This window comes from Mirounga leonina, unplaced genomic scaffold (genome assembly GCF_011800145.1).
Source record: "Mirounga leonina isolate KUSES-001 unplaced genomic scaffold, KU_Mleo_1.0 Mir_115, whole genome shotgun sequence".
Taxonomy (NCBI): Eukaryota; Metazoa; Chordata; class Mammalia; order Carnivora; family Phocidae; genus Mirounga; species Mirounga leonina.
Genome location: NW_023270268.1, coordinates 37,430,467 through 37,455,197, shown reverse-complemented (window position 1 = coordinate 37,455,197; position 24,731 = coordinate 37,430,467). Strand labels below are relative to the sequence as shown.

The window sequence follows — 24,731 nt, the reverse complement described above, 5'->3', positions numbered from 1 at the left end:
TCTTTCTTTCTTTCTTTCTTTCTTTCTTTCTTTCTTTCTTTCTTTCTGTCTCTCTCTCTCTCTCTCTTCCTTCCTTCCTTCCTTCCTTCCTTCCTTCCTTCCTTCCTTCCTTCCTTCCTTTCAAGATTATTTACTTATTTTTTGACAGAGAGAGAGACAGCGAGAGACCAAACACAAGCAGGCGGGGTGGGAGAGGGAGAAGCAGGCTTCCCACCGAGCAGGGAGCCTGATCCGGGGCTCGATCCCAGGACCCTGGGATCATGACCTGAGGCAAAGGCAGACGCTTAATGACTGAGCCACCCAGGCGCCCCTATATAATTTTCTGAGCTCTTTAAAAACAGACTGCATGCATCATGTTCCTTTCCCTATAGTATTTCACAGTGTATTTCCTAAGAATAAGAATATTCTCTTACTTATCTAAAGTATGGTTATTAACTTGAGAAAAGTTAACATTGAGTATGATACTTTTACCAGATTTATAGTCCATATTCCAATTTTGTCAGATGTCCCAATAATGTCCTTCATGGCAGTTCTTCCCCAATACAAGATCCAGTCTGTCATTGCTTATTGTATAATTTCCTTTAATCTGGAGCCACTTCCTCAGCTTTGTTTTTCATGCCATTGACATTTTTGAAAGACATAGGCCAGTTATTTTCTAAAATATCCTTCATTTTGGGTTCTCATGACTAGGTCTGTGTTAATGTAGTTTTGGCTAAAGCCATACATAAATGATAACTATCCTTCTCAGAATATATACCTGGAGATGCAGGGTGTCCATTAGTCCTGTTTTAGTTCGGTAAATTTTGTTCACATGCATAAGATGTTTTCCTATTTCTCCACTGTACAATTACTGTTTTTCCTTTTGTAATAAATAATATGTGGGAGATACTTTGAAATTAGCTAGATGTCCCATTTCTCCTCAAACTTCTATCCCCTAAATTTAGCATTCGTTGATAATTCCTGCTTGATCAGTCTTCACTCCGATGGTTACAAAATGGTGTTTGCTAACTCCATTATCCCTTCCGGGTTAATTAGTTAGCATTCTATTGTGTAATGAGGAGCTTTCCCTTCACCCCTTTTACTTATTATCACTATAAACTCATGGTTTCTTATTTCATTCAACAGGCTATAATTTTTATAGTTATTACTTATTTTCATGTTCAGTTTGTCCCAGATTTAACCAGTGCAAATCTCCTCAAACTGTCTTCTGTGTCTTTTTAAATGTCCATATCTAATTTTTTTTTAGCACTTTCTTAGTTTCTGGCACAAGATTTTTTTTTTTAAGATTATTTATTTGAGAGAGAGAGAACACGAGTGGGGAGGGGCAGAGGGAGAGGGAGAAGCAGGCCCCCCGCTGAGCAGGGAACCTGATGTGGGACTCGATCCCAGGACCCCAGGATCATGACCTGAGCTAAAGGCAGACGCTTAACTGGCTGAGCCCCCCAGGAGTCCCTGGCACAAGATGTTTTAAGTTCATCTTGTGTCTTTCCTACTCCTACCCTAGACTTAGCTATTTTCCCAATGAGCCCTAATTCCTATGAATGGGAAATGGTATTTTAAAATAATGATTGACACGGTGCCTGGCTGGCTCAGTTGGTAGAGTGTGTGACTCTTGTTCTCAGGATCATGAGTTCAAGCCCCACAATGGGTGTGGAGCCTACTTTAAAAAATAATAATAAGATTAAAAATAAATAAATAAAAATAAAAGCAGTGATTAGCAGCAGATTTCAGCAGAGCTAGAAGTGTGCATGTATATGTGTTAAAAAGTTTTTTTAAGATTTGATTTATTTATTTGAGAGGGGTGAGGAGGAGCAGAGGGAGAGGAACAAGCAGACATCACGTTGAGCTCAGAGCCCTTCGCGGGGCTCAATCTCACGACCCTGAGATCATGACCTGAGCCGAAATCAAGAGCCAACATTAACTGACTGAGCCACCCAGGTGCCCCAGGATCTGTTAAAATTTTTGGAAATTATATCGTACCTCTAATTCCAGTTTAGCTCCTAAGCATCTTTGCTTGGCTTTTTCTGTTCTATATTTTTACATCCCTTTTTCCACATCGAGAACCCTGGCTCCTGACAATGTTAATATTATGTATTCATTTACTCAATCTTAAAATATGCACAAAAGACCTTCAGAATTATTAGTCCCGTCCCACTACAACAAACAACATCTGCTCAAGATCGTTTGCAGGTTTTCTCCTTTATATCAAAGGTGTTTGGTCAAAGTACACTATTCAAAAGTTACTTCAATTAGTTCTTTTTCTCCCTTCAATGATTTTATTAATTTGAAATAGAATTGGTTTCGTTTGTTTTCTGTTACCATTCAGTTTTAGTTGCCCTCCTCTGCATCCTTTTTAAAAACATTATCGAACTTATTTTTAATGTGGAATTTTAATTTGATTCCCAAAGTCAAAAAAGATATGCTCAGAGAAGTTGACTCTCTCACCTGTCCCTTCATCCTCCCTACATCTTGTAATCACTTCATTAGTTTTTGGTTTATCCTTCGTATTTCTTTTTGCAAAAACATTTAGGATACATGCATATTTTCTTATGTTCCCTAATTTCTTACATAAAAGATAAGCTATGTATGCTCTTTTGTACTTTGCCATTTTCACTTAAAAGTATATCCTGGGAATTACTTCCCATCAGTTCACAGAGACCTTCCTTCTTTTCACAGCTGCCCAGTACTCCACTATGTCTATGTACACAGTTTAGCCAGCCAGTCTCCTGTATTGGGGCACTTAAGTCATTTCCAGTATTTTGCAAACACAAATAGGGCTACAGTGAATAACTTCGTGCATATGGATTTTCATATTGTTGGAGGTATGTCTTAACAATAAATTTCCAGAAGTGAGATTGCTAATTCGAAGGATAAATACATTGTAATTTTGTTGGACATTGCCAAATTCCTCTCTGTAGGAATCTGCCATTTTGCATCTCTGCCAGGAATGTTTGATACTGTTTCCCCATGGCTTCTTTCCTCTTTGCATCTTTTACATCAGCGAATGATCTAGTTGGATGATTTGCAGAAGTTGGGGGCTGAAATAGAAGTCTTATGAATCATGAAGCTTTTGACCTTTTGCACAGTATCATTTAAATGGCTCTCATATAAATGGAATCATATAAATGGATATTGGAATCCACAGTATTGTATAAATGGAATCCTACAACCAGTTGAGAAGGTTTCTTTTACTCAACATAATGCCTTTGAGATTCATCCATGTTTTTGTATGTATCAATAGTTCATTCCATTGTATTACTCAGCAATTTTCTATGTGATGGATATATCACAGTCTGTTCATTCATTATCCAACTGAAGGACATGTGGGCTGTTATTTACAGTTGTGGGTGATTACAAACAAAGCCACTATATGAACATTCATGTACAGGTTTTTGCATGAACATCAGATTTCATTTTTCTTTTTCATTTTTTTTAAAGATTTATTTATTTATTTGACAGAGAGAGAGAGAGAAGAAGCAGGCTCCCTGCTGAGCTGGGAGCCCGATGCAGGGCTTGATCCCTGGACTCCGGGACCATGACCTGAGCTGAAGGCAGACACCTAACTGACTGAGCCACCCAGGCACCCCAGATTTCATTTTTCTAGGATAAATACCTAAGAGTGAGATTGCTGGCTCATATAAAAATGATGTTATATGTGTCATATAAACATACACACATGGGGTGCCTGGGTGGCTCAGTTGGTTAAGTGTCTGCCTTTGGCTCAGGTCATGATCCCAGGGTCCTGGGATCAAAGCCTGAATCGGGCTCCCTGCTCAGGCTGGTGTCTTCTTCTCCCTCTCCCTGTGTGTGAGTACATGCTCTCTCTCTCTCTTTCTCAAATAAATAAACAAGTCTTTAAAACAAAAAACAGTGAAGGAAAGCAGAATTTCCCACCCCAAAATATCGCTTTAAAAAAAAACCAAACATACAAATAAGGATGAGTTTATCTTTGTAAAACACACAAAAACAAAAACCTGCCAAGCTGTTTTCGAGCGTGGCCATACCATTTCACGTTCTCACCAACAATGTGTGTGTGTTTGTGTTGCTCCAGTGTTTGGTATTATCATTTTTTGTTTTTTGTTTGTTTGGTTTTTAGTTTTAGCCATTATATTAGGTGTGCAATGTTATCTTATTCTGTTTTTAATTTGCATTTCTCTAATGGTTAATGCTATCAAACACCTTTTCATGTGCTTTTGTGCCATCTATATATCTTCTTTGGTGAAGTATCTGTTCACATCTTTGGTTCAGTTTTTATTTATTTATTTTTTTACTGTTGAGTTTTGAGAGTTCTTTTTTGGTTTTGAGTGTAGGTCCTTTTGGGAATATACGACTTGCAAATATTTTCTTCTAGATTGTAGCATATGTTTTCATTGTTTTAGCAGTGTCCTTTGCAGAGTAAAAGTTTTTAAATTGGTAAAGTTTAATCTATCAGTTTCTCGTTTTGTGGTTTATGCTTTGGATATCATATCTAAGAACTCTTGGCCAAACCAGAGTCACACAAGATTTTTCTCCCTTAGTTTCTTCTAAAAGTTTTATCGTTTATGTTTTACATTTAGATGTATAACAGTTTTGAATTAGTTTTCGTATAGGAGTGAAATTTAGGTCAAGGTCCTTTTTTTGTTGTTTTTTTTGCATATAGATTAACATTTCTTTTAGACTATGTTAACAACAAATTCTCTTAATTCTCCTTATCAGAGACTGTCTTTATTTCTGAGGGATATTTTTACTGGGATATAGAATTCTAGGTTGAGGGGCACCTGGGTGACTCAGTCGGTTAAGCGTCTGCCTTCAGCTCAGGTCATGATCTCAGGTCCTGGGATCAAGCCCCAAGTCAGACTCCCTGCTCAGCGGGAGTCTGCTTCTCCCTCTCCCTCTGCCCCTCCCCCTCCATGCTCTCTTGTGCTCTCTCTGCTTTCAAATAAATAAATAAACAAATAAAAATAAATAAATAAAATAGAATTCTAGGTTGACATTTTTCTTTTAGTACTTAAAAAGATGTTCTACTGCCTTTAGACCTTCATAGTTTTGATGAGAAACCTCCAGTCATTTGAATGTTTGTTCCCTAATATGTAATCTGGCTGCTTTGAAGACTTTTTCTTTACTTTCAGGTTTTAATTTTCAGTTTTATTATGATATGCCTGGGCATCAAGTTCTTTGTGTTTATCCAGTTGGGATGTTCTGAACTTCTTGAACCTATAGATTTATATCTTTCATCCAGTATGGGATGTTTACAGTCATTTTTTTTCTTTACATAGTTTTTCTGGACTGCATTCTTTGTCTTTTTCTTCTGGGATTCAAATCACAGAAATGTTAGGCCATTATTGTCTCACAAATCCATGAAGTTCTCTTTTCTTTCTCTGTCTCTCTTTCTCTTCAGTGCCTTTTCTCCTTCTAGTTCAGGTAGAATGAAAAAAAAATCTAAGAAGCCAAATCCAAAGTATCTCCTCACCTTCTGTCCTGTAGAGACCTCTGAGTCCTGTTCCTCAGACCAGAAAGAGGGTTCTTCTGTAGAAACTCTCCAAATTTGCACCCAGTTTACAGACCTAGGTGTCAGATTTTAGGCTCTCCCTGAGTCTAGGCCAGGAAATATTAGAGCAAATAAATAAAAACAGGAAACTCACCACTGGTTTGGTGTTACTTAGAGTTCCCTGACCAGCCTTATTCTTCTGAGTCCTCAGATAGCTTTTCCACACATTCCGTCCAAGATCCTTAGCTGTTTCAGTGGGAGAGACAGAGTGAAATCTGCTTACTCTCAAAGATTTTCCATCAATAAGCTCATTTGAGAACAGTTTAAAAGTGGAAGATTATTTAGAGAAAATTTTTAAGCAAGTATGGAACAACCAGTGAGGAATGTAAATAAACTAAATTCCTGTTTTTCCCCCATTTCTTTGCCTGTTGCCAGAAACTTTCCTCAAACCAGCCATCTTGTATGTTTTCCAAATTTTGTTTTAAAAATACAGACATTTGGAAGTGATTTTTTAAAACATACAGATTTCAAAACCAAGATTATTTTTTTAATTTTTTTTAAAAAGATTTTATTTATGGGGCACCTGGGTGGCTCAGTCGGTTGGGCGGCTGCTTTCGGCTCAGGTCATGATCCCAGGGTCCTGGGATCGAGCCCCACGTCGGGCTCCCTGCTCAGTGGAGAGTCTGCTTCTCCCTCTTCCTCTGCCTGCCTCTCTGCCTACTTGTGCTCTCTCTCTATCTCTCTGTCAAATAAATAAATAAAATCTTTAAAAAAAAAAGATTTTATTTATTTGAGAGAAAGAGCATGTGAGTGGGAGGAGGGGCAGAGGGAGAGTGAGAGAATCAAGCAGACTCTGCACTGAACACGGAGCTCAGAGCCTGATATGGGGCTCCATTTCACAACCCTGAGATCATGACCTGAGCTGAAACCAAGAGTCAGAGGCTTAACCAACTGAGCCACCCAGGTGCCCTGAAAACCAATGTTATTTTTTTAATATTAGTTTTTGAAGTACTAGAGATATTTTGATGTGCTATATGAACATTTTGATCAAACAAATGTCACTAATGGATCTGAGAATTCATTTTGAATAAAATTTGTAGTTGTTATTGAACAATCCTTATTGAGTTTTAACATAGGTGTTCCTTAAACTTCTCGTCTTTAATCAATTTTTCATTATAAGAATAACAAAACATACAATTAAATTAAACCAATTTACTTAAGGCTGTACAAAGCCATCAATTTTTTTTTTTAAAGATTTTTTATTTATTTATTTGAGACAGAGAGAATGAGAGACAGAGAGCATGAGAGGGAGGAGGGTCAGAGGGAGAAGCAGACTCCCTGCCGAGCAGGGAGCCCGATGCGGGACTCGATCCCGGGACTCCAGGATCATGACCTGAGCTGAAGGCAGTCGCTTAACCAACTGAGCCATCCAGGCACCCGCAAAGCCATCAGTTTTTATTATGACTGATTCTTGAGCTTAATCATCTGAATGTGCTGTCTGCCCTACATGCTTATTCAGGAGTCACTTCACAAACAAGAATATCCAAATGGTCAGTGAAAAGGATTGCCACTTCATTAGTTAATAGAGAAAACAAAATCAAACTGTCATGCAGTACCACCAAAATAGCTGAAATGAAAAACATAGACAGTATCAATTATTGGCAAGAATATGGCATAACTGGAATTTTCATACTGTTGTCAGGAGCCTTAATTTGGTATAACCACTTTGGAAAATAGTTCGGCAGTATCTTCTAAAGCTAGTACTAAATGTACTTAGACCTTAGGACTAGCAGCTTCATCCCTTGGTATATATCAAACAAACACATACATATGTTCACCAAAAAGAATGTCTGTGAGTGTTCAAAGTGGCCTATTTATATTAGCCAGAAACTAGAAACTAACCAAATGCATATCCGCTCTAGAACAGTTTAATGAATTGTGTGTAGTCACACAGTAGAATATTATACAGAGCTAAGAATGAAGTGCAACTACTTGTAACAACATGAATGAATTTCACAAGCATTATGTTGAACAGAAGAAGTTTGTATCTTGATCTGGGTGTTGGTTTCCTGGGTATATGCACGCTGTGAAAATTCATCCCTGTTATACACTTGGGATTTGTGCAGTTTTCTTTATGTATGTTATATACTCCTGTAAAAATATTATACTAAATTAATTAGATCTTGATTTTTTGTTTGTTTCTTAAAGATTGGCTTTTAGTATATCTACTTATTGATGGCCCCTTATTGAACTCATTAGATGTAGTAGTTTTTCAGTTGATTCAGTAGAGAGGATCTTTTCATCAGAAAACTAGGATTGGTGTCGGGGCGCCCGGGTGGCTCAGTCGGTTAAACGGCTGCCTTCGGCTCAGGTCATGATCCCAGGGTCTTGGGATCGAGCCCCGCATCAGGCTCCTTGCTCAGTGGGGAGCCTGCTTCTCCCCTGCCTGCCGTTCCCCCCTGCTTGTACTTGCTCTCTGTCTCTTTCTCTCTCTAGCTCTCTCAGTGTCAAATAAATAAATAAATTCTTCAAAAAAAACAAAAAAACTAGGATTGGTGTTATCTTCAGGAGAATAATTTATTTTAATGCCAAAAACATACAGTTGATTTTTAAATAGCCCAAATATCTTTATTTATTTTTAAAGATTTAACTATTTATTTGAGAGAGAGACAGAGACAGAAAGCATGCATGTGGGGGCAGGGGTGGCGGGTTGCAGAGAGAGAGGGAGAGAGAATTTTAAGCAGATCCCCACTGAGCATGGAGCCCAACGCGGGGCTTGATCCCATGACCCTGAGATCATGACCTGAGCTGAAATCAAGTCAGACACTCAACCGACTAAGCCACCCAGGTGCTCTGAAAACAGCCCAAATATCTTTAAAGGAAAAAGTAAGGTGTGCTGCATATAGAGCTCATCTAAGACCTTCCACAGGCCCCTAAACCTGTGCAGTGTGGGAGCCCAGATAGTACTAGAGCAGAGTACCTTTGTGTTGACCCTTTCACACTGTACTTGTAATAAATGTGGGTGCAGGTAAACACTAGTCATATAACATAATTCTGTTTGTCCCTCCCCAGCCCCTCTGTTTTGTTTTAGGGTTTTTTTTAATTATTTGTTTTTGTTTTTGCAGATCTTTTCACAGATGCTGCTGAGACTGAAAAAATGGCCAAAAGTTTAGAAGATTCTGAAGGAGTCTGTTTTGTTCCATCTTTTAGTGGATTGCAGGTATTTTATTTATTTATTTTTTCAGTCAGTGGCAACTACAGACATTTTTCTCCTCATACCCACACTCAAAATTATGTACCTGCTACTCCCTTACCTGAAAATTTGGGAACTGAGCAGTATGAAGGTAAAGGTATGTTCCGGGGCTGAGGAGCTGTGACTTAGCACAAATAGCATGAGAAAGCACAGCACATTCCCCTTAGAGCTCCACCCATGTGGAAATGAGAAGTTGGTAGGTTTGGTATAGAACTTTTACATAAGACTTAGCATTACTTTATCATAACCAAAAGTAGCCATTTCCCAGTGGGGAAAGATATATCCGTATATTGGCATTTTTTACTTAGAGGAAGTGTCCCACTGAGAATTAGAAAAATAATGTTAAGATTACACACACACACACACACACACAGGTATATTTTGCAGTTATTTATTAAGTTTCATTAACTTTTAAAAAAAATCAAAATTTCTTTTGGTTAACTGTTGTGGTGGAGTATTGGTTACTTTGCCTAATCAAAAAGTGAACCCAGTAAGAGACTTGGCTTTGTAATATTTAACTTAGTATTTAATTGAAAAATCTGTGATACTGCCTTTGATTTTAGCATATTGTTATAAAGACCTTTAAAAAACTTTTCAGGTATATTATTATGAACAACTTCCTTTTTTTGGAAAGCTTATACTATTCTTTTAATCCTCCTCTAAATATGTTTCCTTTCAAAAAATAAAAATTTCTTTTACTTCTAGTTCATCCCATATTCAAGCAATCAGTTAAAAAAGCCCCAAATTTGAAAGTTCGGATAATATAATGTAGAAACTGATGAAAAAGGATTAGATCAGGGTATTTCAAATCTCTAAAAATATCATATTTCCAATCTAGGCTTTTAATGGGCATTATTTTAATATCTGTAATAATTTCCTTCTATATACATTACCCTAAAGGACTAAAAGTTTATAAACTACATAATAGAGATTGCACTGTATCCTTTTTAGGGTGATGTGAGGACTGAATAGTATCCATCCTAGGACAGGGGATGAAGAATATTTGTTGGATTGAGGTTTCAGGAGGAAGCTTGAGATGAATAGTTGTCATCAGCCAAGGTAGGATTTAATTAGGCTACTGTGTATTCTTCCCTTTTTAGAAAAATATGCTCAAGGACTTAGTAGTGACTTTATCTTGGCAGCTCTGTTTTTAACTTCTGCCTCAGTCCGTATGCTTGTAAAAATAATATCAAATATATGAGAAAAAGTATTGCTAAAGCCCAGAAGATTAGACAAAACTCTCAGCAGCTGTGGTTTTTAATTTCATGTTAATAAAAAAATGTCCCCGTCCTGCCATGACTGCAGCCTGGCAGTATGTGGGGTTTGGGAGGGGTGGGGGAGGGCTGCAGACCAAGTAGTTCCAATGTAGCACTGAAACAAATGCCTCAGTGGAAACCGAAAGTGAGTTCAGACAATACTGTGTTGATACTAAGCTATTTGAAAAATAGGAGGGAGATCACTGATAAGCGGCCTATGTCAACAGCTAAAGAAAATGAGGGATAGGGGAAATGGAGGGAAGGAAGGGTCAAGTATCTGCGATTCTGCCTTTAATTTTAGAATATTGTTATGGCCATAGATAACAGGGGGCAAGATATTAAAAGATCCCAGTAGCCTCCATTTCTCCAGGGAGTCTGCTGAGATGGGGTATCGGGAGCACTTTGAAGAAAGTGGGAAATCTAGGACAACCACTTCAGGATATAGCAAGGGGTGGGCTAGAGCATGGGGGCCATAACCCAGGGGTGGCCGCAGTTGGTGCAGTCATTGTGGCTTCGCTGCGGCAGGGCTGTGGTTTGTGGGCGGGGCTACTAATGGAGAGCATCCACCACAGGCGTCAGAGGCAGGAATCAGTGGCTGGCTGCTTAACTTGAAAGTTACCGTGATGGTGGCAGTGACAGGATGGACAGGACTGTGAACCAAGTGTCAGTTCTCAGAGGATGAGGAGTCGTGCTCCGATGAGGGTTCTTAAGTTTGCAGGGAACAAGCTTGCTTATCCGACCCTGAGAGGAGCTGGTGGTTCACTGGTACTGGAAAGAAGTCGGGCAACTGACTTTGCAGTTCTTAATGTTCTTTGTGGTTTCTTCTCTGTGGGTCTACTTTTCTCATTACCAGCACTGCTCTGTATTCTTTCTTCCTCATAACCTCTACTTAATTGTCATTATTTTCCTCATACTTTCTGCTTCTCCATAATTTGGAAATACACACAACCTTCTTCAACTTTGTGCCTTTTAGCTTCAGTTCCCCCTGTTGAGGGTCTTTTTCTGAGATCATCTTTTCTGAGAAATCTGAGAATCTGACTGGAGTGCCTGGTCTTCTCAAGCATTGGACAGATTTTAAGTTTTAAGTTTTTAGAACTTAAATTTTAAGTTTTAAGAACTTCTCAGAACTGGTTATGGTTTAGGAGAATTTATTTACAGTAGAAGGAAGGATTCAGAAGGCACAGAAAGGGTTATGAAGAGAGTCAGTAGTGGGAAGGGTTTTGGTAAGAAATAATAGGGCGCCTGGGTGGCTCAGTTGGTTAAGCAACTGCCTTCGGCTCAGGTCATGATCCTGGAGTCCCGGGATCGAGTCCCGCATCGGGCTCCCTGCTCGGCAGGGAGTCTGCTTCTCCCTCTGACACTCCTCCCTCTCATGCTCTCTGTATCTCATTCTCTCTGTCTCAAATAAATAAATAAGATCTTAAAAAAAAAAAATTAAAAAAAAAAGAAATAATAGTAATATAAAATTGTAGTGGATTCTTACTCTGTGTCAGGCACTGTTCTAAATGTCATGCATTATCTCATTTAATCCTCAGTAACTCAGTAAGGCAGAAGATACTCTTATCATCCCATTCCAAAGATGAGGAAACTGATTTAGAGCTGTTAAATCACTTGCCTGGTCTCACACTGCTAGTGAGCGGCAGAGCTGGTTTCAGGGCCCAGGTGCTCTGATTCCAGAGTCCAGGTTCTTAACCACTCTGATGTACTGGTTCATGGTATGGCATAAAATATGACACTGGGAATACAAAATAGATGCCAGAGGAGTTTGTGTTTAGGTTCACGGTTGACAGAGGGCAAGAGGAATTAACCATCCTGCAAATCCCCAGCAGATTAGGCTAAAATCCCAGGGGTGACAAGGGCCTGTGGGGGCAAGCAGTCTATGCCTTGGTCATAGGTTAGCTTAGGTTAGCTTAGGTTAGCTTAGGCCTCCAAACAAAACTTTACCGAGTCCTGCTGTTCCTGGTTGGTTGATGGTCTGGGAGGCTTACTCACTGGGATTGGCAGTGACAGATTGGAAGTATGGCCGGAGGCTGTCTGCCCTGGCAAGGTGTGACCAGGCCCAAAGGACCTTGCCAGTGTTTTTCCCGCCATATCATCCCAAAGACAGACTCACTTGGACTAACTAATACAGGGGCATTGTAACCAAAAAGAAATTTTTAGGTTTCTTTGGAATTTGTTACCCCTCAAATTGGCCTATTACTAATTAATTGTAAATTATGTGCATAGTTATATTTACAAAAGTGATTTCAGGCCAGTCATACCAGGATTTTACGTGATATATTAGAAGAAAATATTTTTATGCAGAAAATACATAGCACACAACTAGGGACTAAATGAACTGGCTGAATCTGATCTTTGTTTTATGGTATTATACTACCTGAGACAGGCCAGTGTGACTGTATAAATAAGCTTTCACTGTGTGAATCACCAAAACATGTTAATATATTTGAAAACAATCAGGATAAAATCATAATAGGAGGAAAATCACAGCTACAGTAAAGATAAGATGTAATATGGAATTTCTTCAGTTAAGTAATGAGGAAGAGTATTGTTTGTTCATTGATTAAACAAATGTGTGAGGATCCCCCGTGGGGGCCAGATGCAGTGCAAGGCCCTGGAGACACATAAGAATGAGTTCCACAGGGAAGACAGACTTTTAGCAAATGTTCACACAAATATACATGATTATAAATATATTATATAATGCGAAGCTCTAGGGTTCCATAGAAGTAATGATGGTGGCTTGGTCTTGTCTCTGGGATCAGAAGTTTTCCCAGAGGAATCTGAGCCAAGATTTGGAAGGGGAGTAGAATTAACTAGGAGAAGGGGTGGTAGAAAGTTTTCCAGGTAATGAGATGATGTCTCAAGGCCCTGAAGCTAGAAGGTGCTTTTCCTGGGGACCATCATTTTCTGATGTAGCACTAGTACTTCCCTCTGTTGCGACCTCATATCATACATTGAAACCATTCTTCTGTCTCTTTCCTTGTGAGATTATGAGCTCTGGCAGGGGTCTTTGCTCTGCATCTTTGTGTCCCAGAATTGTCTTGCATTTCTGGGGATGCAAAGATGAATACAAACTTCATCCGACAGATACATAATTCCAACTCAAGACTTTGGCTCTTTTAAAGACAGAAGTTAGGCTGGATCATTTCTCCTATTAGGCAATAAGACTATTAAGCTAAGGAATAGAAGAGTTTGAATGTTTGACAACAGATTAGGTGTAAGTTATGACCCCGAAAAACACATATTCTGCCTTACAGTTTTTTATCTTATGACTAATGGATATTTTTTATTTTTTTATTTTTTTATTTTTTTATTTTTAAAGATTTTATTTATTTATTTGAGAGAGAGAGAATGAGAGAGAGCACATGAGAGGGGGGAGGGCCAGAGGGAGAAGCAGACTCCCTGCTGAGCGGGGAGCCCGATGCGGGACTCGATCCCGGGACTCCAGGATCATGACCTGAGCCGAAGGCAGTCGCTCAACCAACTGAGCCACCCAGGCGCCCTAATGGATATTTTTTAAAAAACACTCTACGAAAACAATTCTGGTTTAAAAACTTCACAGATGGAGAAAAGGGGAAATACTAGGATTGCTTTTCATTTCTTCTTGTAAAGCTAGACATTTAATAGTTTGTTACTGTGTAAAAAATAATAATAATTTGTTACTCTTCTCTTTGTGTGAGTTCAGACAGAAGGTATAGCTAAGTCCAATACCTATGACTCAACCTTGCTTAAGTCCTATTAAAGAGTTACCCTAACAGTTGACATTTTTTGAGGCTGTCATTTATTTTAAAACTACTTAACTCTAAGCATTCTTTTTTCCCACCATGGCAATGTCTTTATTGCATAATATGCCTTCAAGTCTATGCATATAATTCAGAACAATAATAAAAATTCTTCCTATCTCTTTCTTTAGGCTCCATTAAATGACCCCTGTGCATGTGCCTCTTTTATGGGTTTGAAGGCTTCCACCAATAAATACCATCTTGTACGAGCAATATTGGAGTCAATAGCTTTCAGGTACCAAAACCTGCCCTAAACTCTCCCTTCCCCATACAGTATTGCCATTTTCTTCTATTAATTTCTGCTAAACTAAATTATGAAATTTATTAATTTTAACTGAGTGTTTATACCTTTAAATTCATACTGTTTATGACATAATCTGCTTTTATTGCTAATTTCCTTAGCATCTCCTTTTTTTTTTTTTTTTTAAGATTTTATTTATTTGTCAGAGAGAGAGAGCATGCACAAGTAGGGAAAGTGGCAGGCAGAGGGAGAAGCAGGCTTCTCACCGAGCAAGGAGCCTGATGTGGGACTCGATCCCAGTACCATGGGCTCATGGCCTGAGCTGAAGGCAGACGCTGAACTGACTGAGCCACCCAGGCGCCCCAGCATCTCTTTTTTATATGTAATAGTACCAGTACCATTTACATTTGATATCTGAAAATAGATGATTTTTAAAAATACAGTTGGCCCTTGAATACCATGGGTTTGAACTGTGCAAGTCCACTTACATGTGAATTTTTTTCAATAGATACGGTACAGTACTGTAAATAAATGTATTTTCTCTTCCTTATGATTTTCTTAATAACATTTTCATTCTCTAGCTTACTTTATTGTAAGAATACAGTATAAAATACATATAACATACAAAATATGTGTTAATTGACTGTTATCAGTAAGACTTCCTGCCAACGGTAAGCTATTAGTAGTTAAGTTTTGGGGGAGTCAAAATTTACACATGGATTTTTGATTTTGTGGTGGGTTAGTATCCCTACTCCCTGTGTTATTCAAGGGTCAACTGTATCTAAGTTCTTAGGCATAAAAGACTTAAAATTTGGACTTTCAGAGATTTTTTTTATCCTTACTGATAAAGGAGACTTTCAAAGGTTTTTGTATCCTTACTGATAAAGGAGAATTCTAATTATTCTAATTAATAATGCTTCCATTATACTCAAAGATTGAATCACCAGAATTACTCTTTTTGTATATTTCCCTGTGGTCTTTACATTATGCCACAGTTGTAGTTTATTAAAATTAAGAATGTGGCTGTCATGAATATGGAACATTTGGAATGTTTAAAGTAAAAATGTGATTACAAAATGATTATTTTTATATTTGATGAATTCTATTAGATGTTATTCATGTCATATCATCTTAATAGCTTTCTATTAAATGAATCCTTGCTTAAATTTTTATTTGTAGGAAGGATAATAGATTAAATTTATTTCTAAATGAAAAATATGCTCCCTTTTATCAAGGTGAAAAGTACAAGGCCCTAAACCTCTTGCTTGTCTGAGCATTTATCATTGGCTTCCAGTTAGCATAATATATTTGAATATATTGGTTTAATGTTCTCTTTTGTATATTTTATAAATACCATATAAATAAAACCATAGTTTTTATTTTTCTAGACTGGAAAAAAATAGAGAATTTTCTCTAAATAGTTATCTTGATTTTTTTACTAGAAACAAACAGTTATATGAGTTGATGCAGAAAGAGATCCATATCCCTGTGACAAAAGTCCGGTATGTAAACTTTGTTTTCAATAGATTTAATCAGAAATTGGAAGTGAGTGGTAACCGCTATTAGTATTTTCATCATTATGATTATTCAGAATTTAAAAAATAAATTATGCCTAGTTTCTTTGCAACAAAATTCTTGGTCCTAGGAATTTGGAAAGAAAAGGGAAGCTAATTTTGGATTTATGGAGAATATAACACAATATAGAATTTAGGAGGATTCTAATATATGTATGTATATTACAAACATCTTTAAAATCTCTTTTTTGGATGTGTGGCTGTCCTTTTGGCATGGAAGCATCAAATTTTCTTTGCTGGTATGTCCAAATGAATTTTTATGTTGGCTTAGTTTCCTTGGCCTGTTTTGAACTAGTCTTAGGACAAGCAGGGCGGGTGGGAAGATTGATGTTAGGGATAAGGAAAAGTGTTTGAAGATTACCTAGTGAGGACCTTTATCTTCAGGTCAATGGGAAGTGATAGAATTTTGGAATTAAAAAGTTGAACTTAAAAAAATAAAATCAAGAATCTAAAAAAATATATGTGGCCCTTTTAAAAAAATTAATAATGTTTTTACGCTTCTGTTGGAATAATTTATCTCAACTATCTTACTCCCCACAGGGCAGATGGAGGAGTTTGTAAGAACAATTTTGTTATGCAGATGACTTCAGACCTGATTAATGTGAATATAGAGAGACCCATCAACTTAGACATGTCCTGCCTTGGTGCAGCTTTTCTAGCTGGCCTTGCTGTTGGTATGTGTGGATTTTATAAAAGCGAGAACTGTCTCGAAAGCGGTTTCTTGCCAATAGCATTTCTCTTCTCAGATCACAGAATTATAGAGCAGGTCTGGAAAACCTTGGTGTTCATTAAGCTCCATACACATATGCACATAACTCACAAAATACTCCTTTGACCTCCTCTGTGGATGGGTCTTCCCCCCACTCCCTCCCTCCTCACTTCACTCCTTCCGTCAGAATTATGAGGCAAGGAAACTTAATTTTCAACTGCTCTGTCTTCAGCAAAGGGAAAGTCTCTGGGTAAACTTCCTGAGTAGATAGGCTTTTCTTTGGCATTAGAAACCACTCCATTCTTTTACATATTGAAAATTTGTTGAGTACCTGCTATGTGACCGTCACTGCTGGGAATAAAGAGTTTAAAAGACATAGTCCCAGATGAACCATGAGAGACTATGGACTCTGAGAAACAAACTGGGGGTTCTAGAGGGGAGGGGGCTGGGGGGATGGGTTAGCCCGGTGATGGGTAATAAAGAGGGCACGTACTGAATGGAGCACTGGGTGTTATACACAAACAAGGAATCATGGAACACTACATCAAAAACTAATGATGTAATGTATGGTGATTAACGTAACATAAAAAAAAAAAAAAAAAAGACATAGTCCCTGTTATGGGAGTCTCTAGTTACAGCCAGACAAGTAAACCAATTATTACACTTGCATGATAAACCCAGCGAACAGCCATAGCTTTAAGCACATGGTGCAGGCTTCCCAGAGGAGGCTCAGTTTTGAAGGAGTTAGCAGACAGCCAGGAGAGGAGGTAAGGAGTCCTAAGAGGTGAGTGGTCCAATAAAGAAAGCAGCTTGTGCAAATGTCCCGGCCCATTACAGTAAGTGCTGACAGGGGAAGAGCAAGAGGAATGGCTTCAGAGGAACAGAGGTCCAGTTGTGGTAGCCTCCTCATACAGAGGGGTTTGAACTTAATCGTGAAGGCACTGGAGAGCCACTGAAGAATTTTAGGCAGGGGAGGGACATGGATAGATCTATATTTGAACAGACCACTTTGGCAGTTAGTGAGAGGATTAGTTGGGAGGGTGAAGAATGGACTTCAGGAGGCCAATTAGAGGGTTCCCTAGGAAGCAGGATGCTGATGTGGGGTACTGGGATTAATACCTTCCTGTATGGAAGGGAAGAATGTTTGTACAAAACAGGATATTTTGTAGTTAAAAGTTTTAGGCTAATATGTAGCATATTAAAGTTACAAATCCAAAAAGTTTGAAATCTTGTTAAGTTCAACTTAAACTTTATTCTACTAAAAATCTGTTAACTTTGAATAAAATTGAAACAATCACTTTCATTTGTTCATTGATTAATGTGTGATTAATTCAAGTTGAAGAAAATAACTTTCCCTTAAATAATCATTTCCATTTACAAATTTAGTTAAATTCCTTTGTATATTTCAACTAATACACATTTAATACAATTCACTTTCTTTTTAGTAATTTCATATGCCTAACTGAGCAAGCTTAGAAGTGTAACAAAGAAAATCTTCTCAAGTACTTGAACAACTCTTGCAAAATGAATAAATTAAGCTTATATTTGCAGTAAATCAAATGCTCATAAACATTCTGATATTGTTTATAAAGTAAATCAAATTTTTCTATGCCTTTTCGGCTTATAAGACTAAGTATGTCAGATTCTCTTGAACATTTTAAATACTTTAAATAACAAACACATACAGATTTTTTTTTTAAGATTTTATTTATTTATTTGACAGAGAGAGCAAGAGAGCACAAGCAGGGGGAGCAGCAGAGGGAGAGGGAGAAGCAGACTCCCCGCTGAACATGGAGCCTGATGCTTGATCCCAGGACCCTGAGATCATGACCTGAGCCAAAGGGAGATGCTTAACCAACTGAGCCACCCAGGCACCCCCATATGACAGATTATTCTTAAACATGACACAGTGGCTTGAGCTTTAGCTATTTCATCATATCTATACTTAATTTCAAACCTTTCTAATACAAAGAGACTTCACTAACTACAGGGAGCCGTTTTACCATCTCAGAAAAGCTGAGATTTCTGGTTGGCTTGCTTCTCTTTCAGGAATCTGAGACTTGAAGGCTATGCACATCCTCTGTATTTTCAAAATTCACCCAGGAAATGAATCTATCTGATACATACTTAGTAAAATTATTTGAAAAAATTTGTATGTCCTGGGGTGCCTGGGTGGCTCAGTTGGTTAAGCATCTGACTCTTAATGATTTCAGTTCAGGTCATGATTTCAGGGTTGTGAGATCGAGTCCTGTGTTGGGCTCTGTGCTCAGTACAGAGTGCTTAAAATTCTCTCTCTCCTTCTCCCTTTGCCCTTCCCCCAGCTCACATTCTAAATCAGTCAATCTTCAAAAAAAATATATGTTGGGGCGCCTGGGTGACTCAGTGGTTAAGCGTCTCCCTTCAGCTCAGGTCATGATCCCGGGATCCTGGGATCGAGCCCTGCATCGGGCTCCCTGCTCCGTGGGAAGCCTGCTTCTCCCTCTCCCACTCCCCCTGCTTGTGTTCCTTCTCTCGCTGTCTCTCTCTGTCAAAAAATAAATAGAAATCTTTAAAAATATATATGTATGTCTTAAAGAGTAAATAATTCTGGAAATAAGGATTTTAAGAACATGCTTATTTTCATGATTAGACTTATCTAACTTTAGTATACTAATAAAAACTATTTTTAGTCTTTTAATAACTTCTATAAATTAATATCTTTAAATATATAGATAAGTCTAAAATGCTGACTTTGTCAGTTAGAAAGAAAGTGGTCTGATAGAAAATTTGAGAGGAAGGGATTTTGTGTCCGCTTTATTGGTAAGAGAAAATATCCTTCAAGAAGACTTGTCAACTGTGTTAGTACTTCAGAGTAAGTGAAATATACCAGGTTAATTAATAAGACACCTCGGCCATTTCAGACTACTTATGTTCATAGTTATAAATGTGTTTTCTTGCTCCTTTTTATTATGAATCACATGATCCTCTTCGTGAAGAACCATATAATCATGAAGTGGGATTTAAATAACTTGTATGAAATACAATAGTTTGAAAAAGAAACTACTTATTATAGTCAGTCCCATTTTTGAATTTATGCATATCCCAGGGAGTTGCCTCTTACCTCAAGATATATGACAAAAATTCTAATTTATCTTTGTTTTTTTTTTGAAAATATACAATTTCTTACTTGTTTTCTTTTCTTCATAGAAAGTCACGAAATTAAATGATGATAGGGAGAGGTTGGTCTAGAAATGGTTTGGTGCCCTGCCACACAGAAATAAAGCTGATAGAAACCAAATGATTTTAAAATCCTGGTGTATTTATTCCCAGGGATAGTCAATCTAACAAAATTCAAAAGCACTAAAATATTTTAAATTGTGTTTTAAAACAATAGTTCTTTACCTGTGCACCTGTTTGCATAGGTTTGTGGATAAACTTTATGGACTCCTTATCTGCCTTAAAATTTGAGAGTAATTTTTTCTATCTATAGGGTTTTGGACTGACAAGGAGGAACTAAAGAAACTGAGGCAAAGTGAAGTGGTTTTCAAGCCACAAAAGAAATGGCAAGAATATGAAATGAGTATGGAAAACTGGGTCAAAGCAGTGAAACGCTCCATGAATTGGTATAACAAGATGTAGCACTAACTGGAACGACTGAAACCATATACGGCTGGTTGATATGACACGCAGATGAGACACAGCTCAGGGATAATAACCAATACGACAATGACTGAGAAGATTTCAGATGAGCTTTGCAACCTGAGAGAAAAAACATTGCTTTTTTGAATACAAAACAAAACAAAAAATCCCTCATTTTAAAATATAGACCTTGGTAAGATTGTAAGACAACAGTACCTCAAAACTTTATACCTTCTGTTTTTTAGGAAATTCCAAAGGACGTTAGCCATTTCCAGCCATATTTTGACAGCTGTGGGTCCTCCTCCTTTTTATACTGGGTCAGCGATACATACGGACATAATTGTTTACTATCTGAGTTAATAGTTCTGGGTCAAGCATCATTCATGTTTTGTTCCAAAATTAACAAGTGTTCCTTTAATTCTTTAAAATTAAATGGGCTATCTGAAGTTCGCATAGCTAGAAAGACAGACTCACTGAGGAAATGTGGAATTTTGCAACATTAATATTTTATATTTAAAGCCGTAATTGTTCAATACTATATCCAAATATGAGCTTGATATAGGCTCACATAAGCTTATTGTTAGTCAATTCTTTCCTTTATTGGGCTTAAAGACACTGCCTTAATTTTTCCTTGTTTCACCAAAATCTGAGCATTCTTTTTGTATTGAAAAAATAACTTTAGTGGATGAAACTACAAAGGGTAATGATTCATAAGGAAAAAGAAAATATTTTCTTTCTCAAATATTTGAAAGAAAAGGATTTCTTTCAAAAACTTCTGGCTAAAGTGTTAACATCCCATTTTTTACAAAATGCAGGTAGTGGATATAAATCTTGCTTTGCTCTTCCTGTTCTTTATCTTTGTTGTTGGGGTGCTTGCATAAATGTCTTTTGCTTTTCTTAAGTGCCTAATTGACAGAGTTTAATTTGAAGGAAGTGCCCTAATTCATTGGTGACATAAGAATTGTCTTCATTGGGGTATTTTACTTATCCAGGTATCTTTTTTTTGGGGGGGTTTCCTTTTTTTAAATTTTAAGTTCAATTAATTAACAATATAGTGTATTATTAGTTTTAGAGGTAGAGTTCAGTGATTCATCCATTGCATATAACACCCAGTGCTCATTACATCATGTGCCTTCCTTCATGCCCACCACCCAGTCACCCCATCCCCCCCCCCACCTCCCCTCCAGCAAGCCTCAGTTTCTTTCCTATGCTTAAGAAGTCTCTTACGGTTTGTCTGCCTCTCTGGTTTCATCTTGTTTTATTCTTCCCAGGTTTTTTGTTTTTTTTTTTTTTTACTAACCAGAATCATGCTGTATGTATTGTTCTTTTTTTTTTTTTTTTAAAGATTTTATTTATTTATTTGACAGAGAGAGACACAGCGAGAGAGGGAACACAAGCAGGGGGAGTGGGAGAGGGAGACACAGGCTTCCCGCTGAGCAGGGAGCCTGATGTGGGGCTCGATCACAGGACCCTGGGATCATGACCTGAGCCGAAGGCAGACGCTTAACTTAACGACTGAGCCACCCAGGCGGCCCTGTATGTATTGTTCTTTGATGTGCTTTTTGGAGATGTTCTCAGCCTAGCACACTCCTTTTATCCATTCTATATTCCACAGAAATAGATGTTTGGGTTGCTTCATTCTGCTGTTATAATTATTCCCACTTTTGTGCACAAACTTGGGCACAGGGGCTGAAATTTGAGGGGAAGAGTGTCAGTTTGAGCCCTTGGCAATCTGAGGTGAAGGCATGTTGACTTAAGCAAAACCAGCCACATCCCTGTCACACATTATGCCATCGGCCTGTGGGTCCCAAATTCACAGTCCAGCCGCCCTCCTGCCCGAGTCAGCATGCATGGTCTGCCATCTGCTAAATGCCAAGTCAACATATCCAGGTATCTTTTACTTCCGTTCAATCTACTCATCTCTGTGAGATAGGAGCAGTGGGTAGCTGACAGAGGTAATGGAAGTGTATTCATGCACATGATTGCCCTATAGTTACTAGGCCAGAGCTCCACAGAGAGGAGCAGGGACAGTTCCACATTCTCAGACTTTCTTGATAGAAACAAATGTAAAAGAACCAAGAGTTGTGAGTAGCTTCAGGCCCCGTGTAAAACTATCCTATGGCAGTAGACTACCCTCCAGCTTGTTCTTATTGTTATTTGCCCCTCCCTCCACTTGGGCTAGGTTCCATTTCAATTTGTAGCAATAATGAATTTATTTCCCTCTTAGTCGGGCTTTATTATATAAAGACCTACTGTTACAGAGCTAGTTGTTAAATGCTAATGAACTTAAAAAGTGACTGTTACAGGGAATTTTGTTGTTGCTATCATATATGTCCATTTCAGTGACAGATATGATAGAATTAGGGGTCACACTGCATTTCTACAAATTCCATTTCAGTGAACTTTGTCTTCTTGAAGTATTAAAATTTTTGATGGAATCATAATAGCCAATATATAGTATCATTAACTCCATTAATTAAGATTTGGAAATATTTTTGTGAAGTGGAGGTATTTTGTTTACTGTAAAAAGTCAGATTCCATTATGTAGATAATATTCTTTTTATTCTCTTCATTTTTCTTATGTCCCTTTTACAAAGCTTAGTGACCAATTGTAGGCCCTTTTATCAAAATCAGATCACACGTAAGCTGCTCCGTTGTTTTACTGTTTCTTACAGATTCTGCTTCTCAGTGGGTATAATTTCATAGGAAAGAACTGTCTCTTTGTGTTAGGATATACTGAATTGTAATATTATTAATACGTAAGAATTTGTTAGCTCATTTCTTTTTCATATTCTTCTCTCTCATCATCAACCACAAAATAAAGGATAAATACCTTTTAGATAATGTGAGAAAGTAACTGTGAACATGTCTCATCGGAATTGAGCATCTCCTCAAAAATCAGTGGCTGATTTTTTCTTCTGTTAGTCTAGAATTAATCTTTTATTTTTACTACTTCTGGCTGTTTTTTAGTGACACAGTTTAGTAAATCTTTTGCCAGATTTGACCTAAATCAGAAACGTGACCACATTTGCTTTTGTGGTTGTAGAAACAGTTGACATTCAAAGTCAGTTGAGCAAAAAAATTTATCCTTTCCATCCTCCAAGTTTATTCTCATTTATATGCTAATATTTGCAGTTTAAAAAATTTTGTGCTAACATTTCTCAGCATGTTTTATTTTCCCATTATGGATCAATCAGATATTTTTAGGAGGTCTGTAGCTATCTTTTTAAGTAGGAGAATGTTTCTGTACAATCCTTTAAAGTGGTACTAAATGCTTTCATACCTAGACTTACTGATTTTTAATTGTTTTATATCCCACCATAATACGGTTTCTCAATCTCAGCATTATTGACATTTGGGACAGGTAATTCTTTATCTTGGGATGTTGTACTATGCATTATAGGGTATTTGGCAGCTCTACCTGCTAGCTACCAGTAGCATCCCCCTAGTTGTGGTTAAAAATGTTTCCTAGCCCTGCTAAAGGGCCCCCAGGAGGCAGTATCACCCCCAGTTGAGAACCATTAATGAGACTCTTAGAAGAAAATCGAAGACTCAGCAAATGTAGTGTGTCTATCATGCTCCTTTTCTCTCTGCCTCTTTTTACCTTAGGAAATGGTTGTTAGCAAAAGGTGGTTGTATCTTAAAATAAGTAAGGTTTCTACTTTACTGGTTAGTGAGGCGAAAAAAAGAAAAATCTTATGTTGTAATTGTCTTCTGCTGTTTGTACCCACTCGCATCTGTCCCCATTCCTGCATCCTCTGTGGTCTTAATGAGTGGGTTTATGACTTCAGTATAGGATTAATGTAGTCTGCATAGCATCTTGATTTGATCTGCCTTTTTGCTTCATCTCTGAACAAAAGAGATGATCACTCTCTTTTATCTGCCTCTGTGTAAGATTCCCATCAAACTGGAAGTTCCCCAAAAGCAGAAACCATATCGGGCGCATGGGTGGCTTAGTTGGTTAAGCGACTGCCTTCGGCTCAGGTCATGATCCTCGAGTCCCAGGTTCAAGTCCGCATTGGGCTCCCTGCTCAGCGGGGAGTCTGCTTCTCCCTCTGACCATCCCTCCTCTCATGCTCTCTCTCTCTCATATAAATAAAATCTAAAAAAAAAAAAAAGGCAGAAACCATGTCTACTTCCACAGAACTTAACTCTGTGCCTTCCTATTGATGGGGTGAATTTTTACTTTATAAGCGCAACTCTTTTTGCATATATATTTTATCCTTGATTTATATACATTTGTTGATAAGGAGCAGCTTATATTCGTTGCAAGTAAAATATATTTTGTTGGATTAAGAAGGACAACAGTTGACCCTTGAACAACATGGGTATGAACTGTGCAGGTCCACTTATATGCAGATTTTTTCCATAAATATATGTACCATACTGTGAATGTATTTTCCTTATGATTTTCTTAATAACATTTCCTTTTCTCTAGCTTACTTTACTGTAAGAATACAGTGTATAATGCATACAACATACAGACTTGTGTTAATTGATTGTTTATATTATCAGTAAAGATTCTGGTCAACAATAGGCTTTTAGTAGTTAAGTTTTTGGGGAGTCAAAAATTATATACAGATCTTTGACTGCACAGGGGGTCGGCACTCCTAACCCACATGTTGTTCAATGGTCAGCTTATGAGAGCTAGAATCCTCCTACTGTTTATTTTTAAATTCTTCATATGTTTATGTGTTTCCATATGTATTTGTGTAGAGATACACATCTATAAAGACACATAATTATATCAACTTTCTAAGGTACAGTTGAAGCCTTTCCATTCACCAGTTTTGTGTATTTGACTGCTGACAGCTCACAGATTGAATCT

At 37.7% G+C, this 24,731-nt stretch overlaps 1 protein-coding gene across 7 annotated transcripts in view; it reads left to right on the top strand.

Moving 5' to 3' along the window:
* GK5 (glycerol kinase 5) overlaps positions 1–20,475 on the top strand; it is a 79,121-nt gene extending 58,646 nt beyond the window's left edge. For 6 of the 7 annotated variants that reach the window (XM_034996193.1, XM_034996148.1, XM_034996170.1 and 3 more), the window contains 4 exons: positions 8,593–8,687; positions 13,893–13,996; positions 15,445–15,504; positions 16,117–17,588. In XM_034996193.1, the coding sequence (XP_034852084.1) occupies positions 8,593–8,687; positions 13,893–13,996; positions 15,445–15,504; positions 16,117–16,411 (554 nt within the window). In that variant the 3' untranslated portion in view covers positions 16,412–17,588. Of the gene's footprint in view, positions 1–8,592; positions 8,688–13,892; positions 13,997–15,444; positions 15,505–16,116; positions 17,589–19,754 lie in introns of those variants that run through there. The other variant, XM_034996159.1, reaches the window with a different exon arrangement.
* Positions 20,476–24,731: the final 4,256 nt, after the last annotated feature.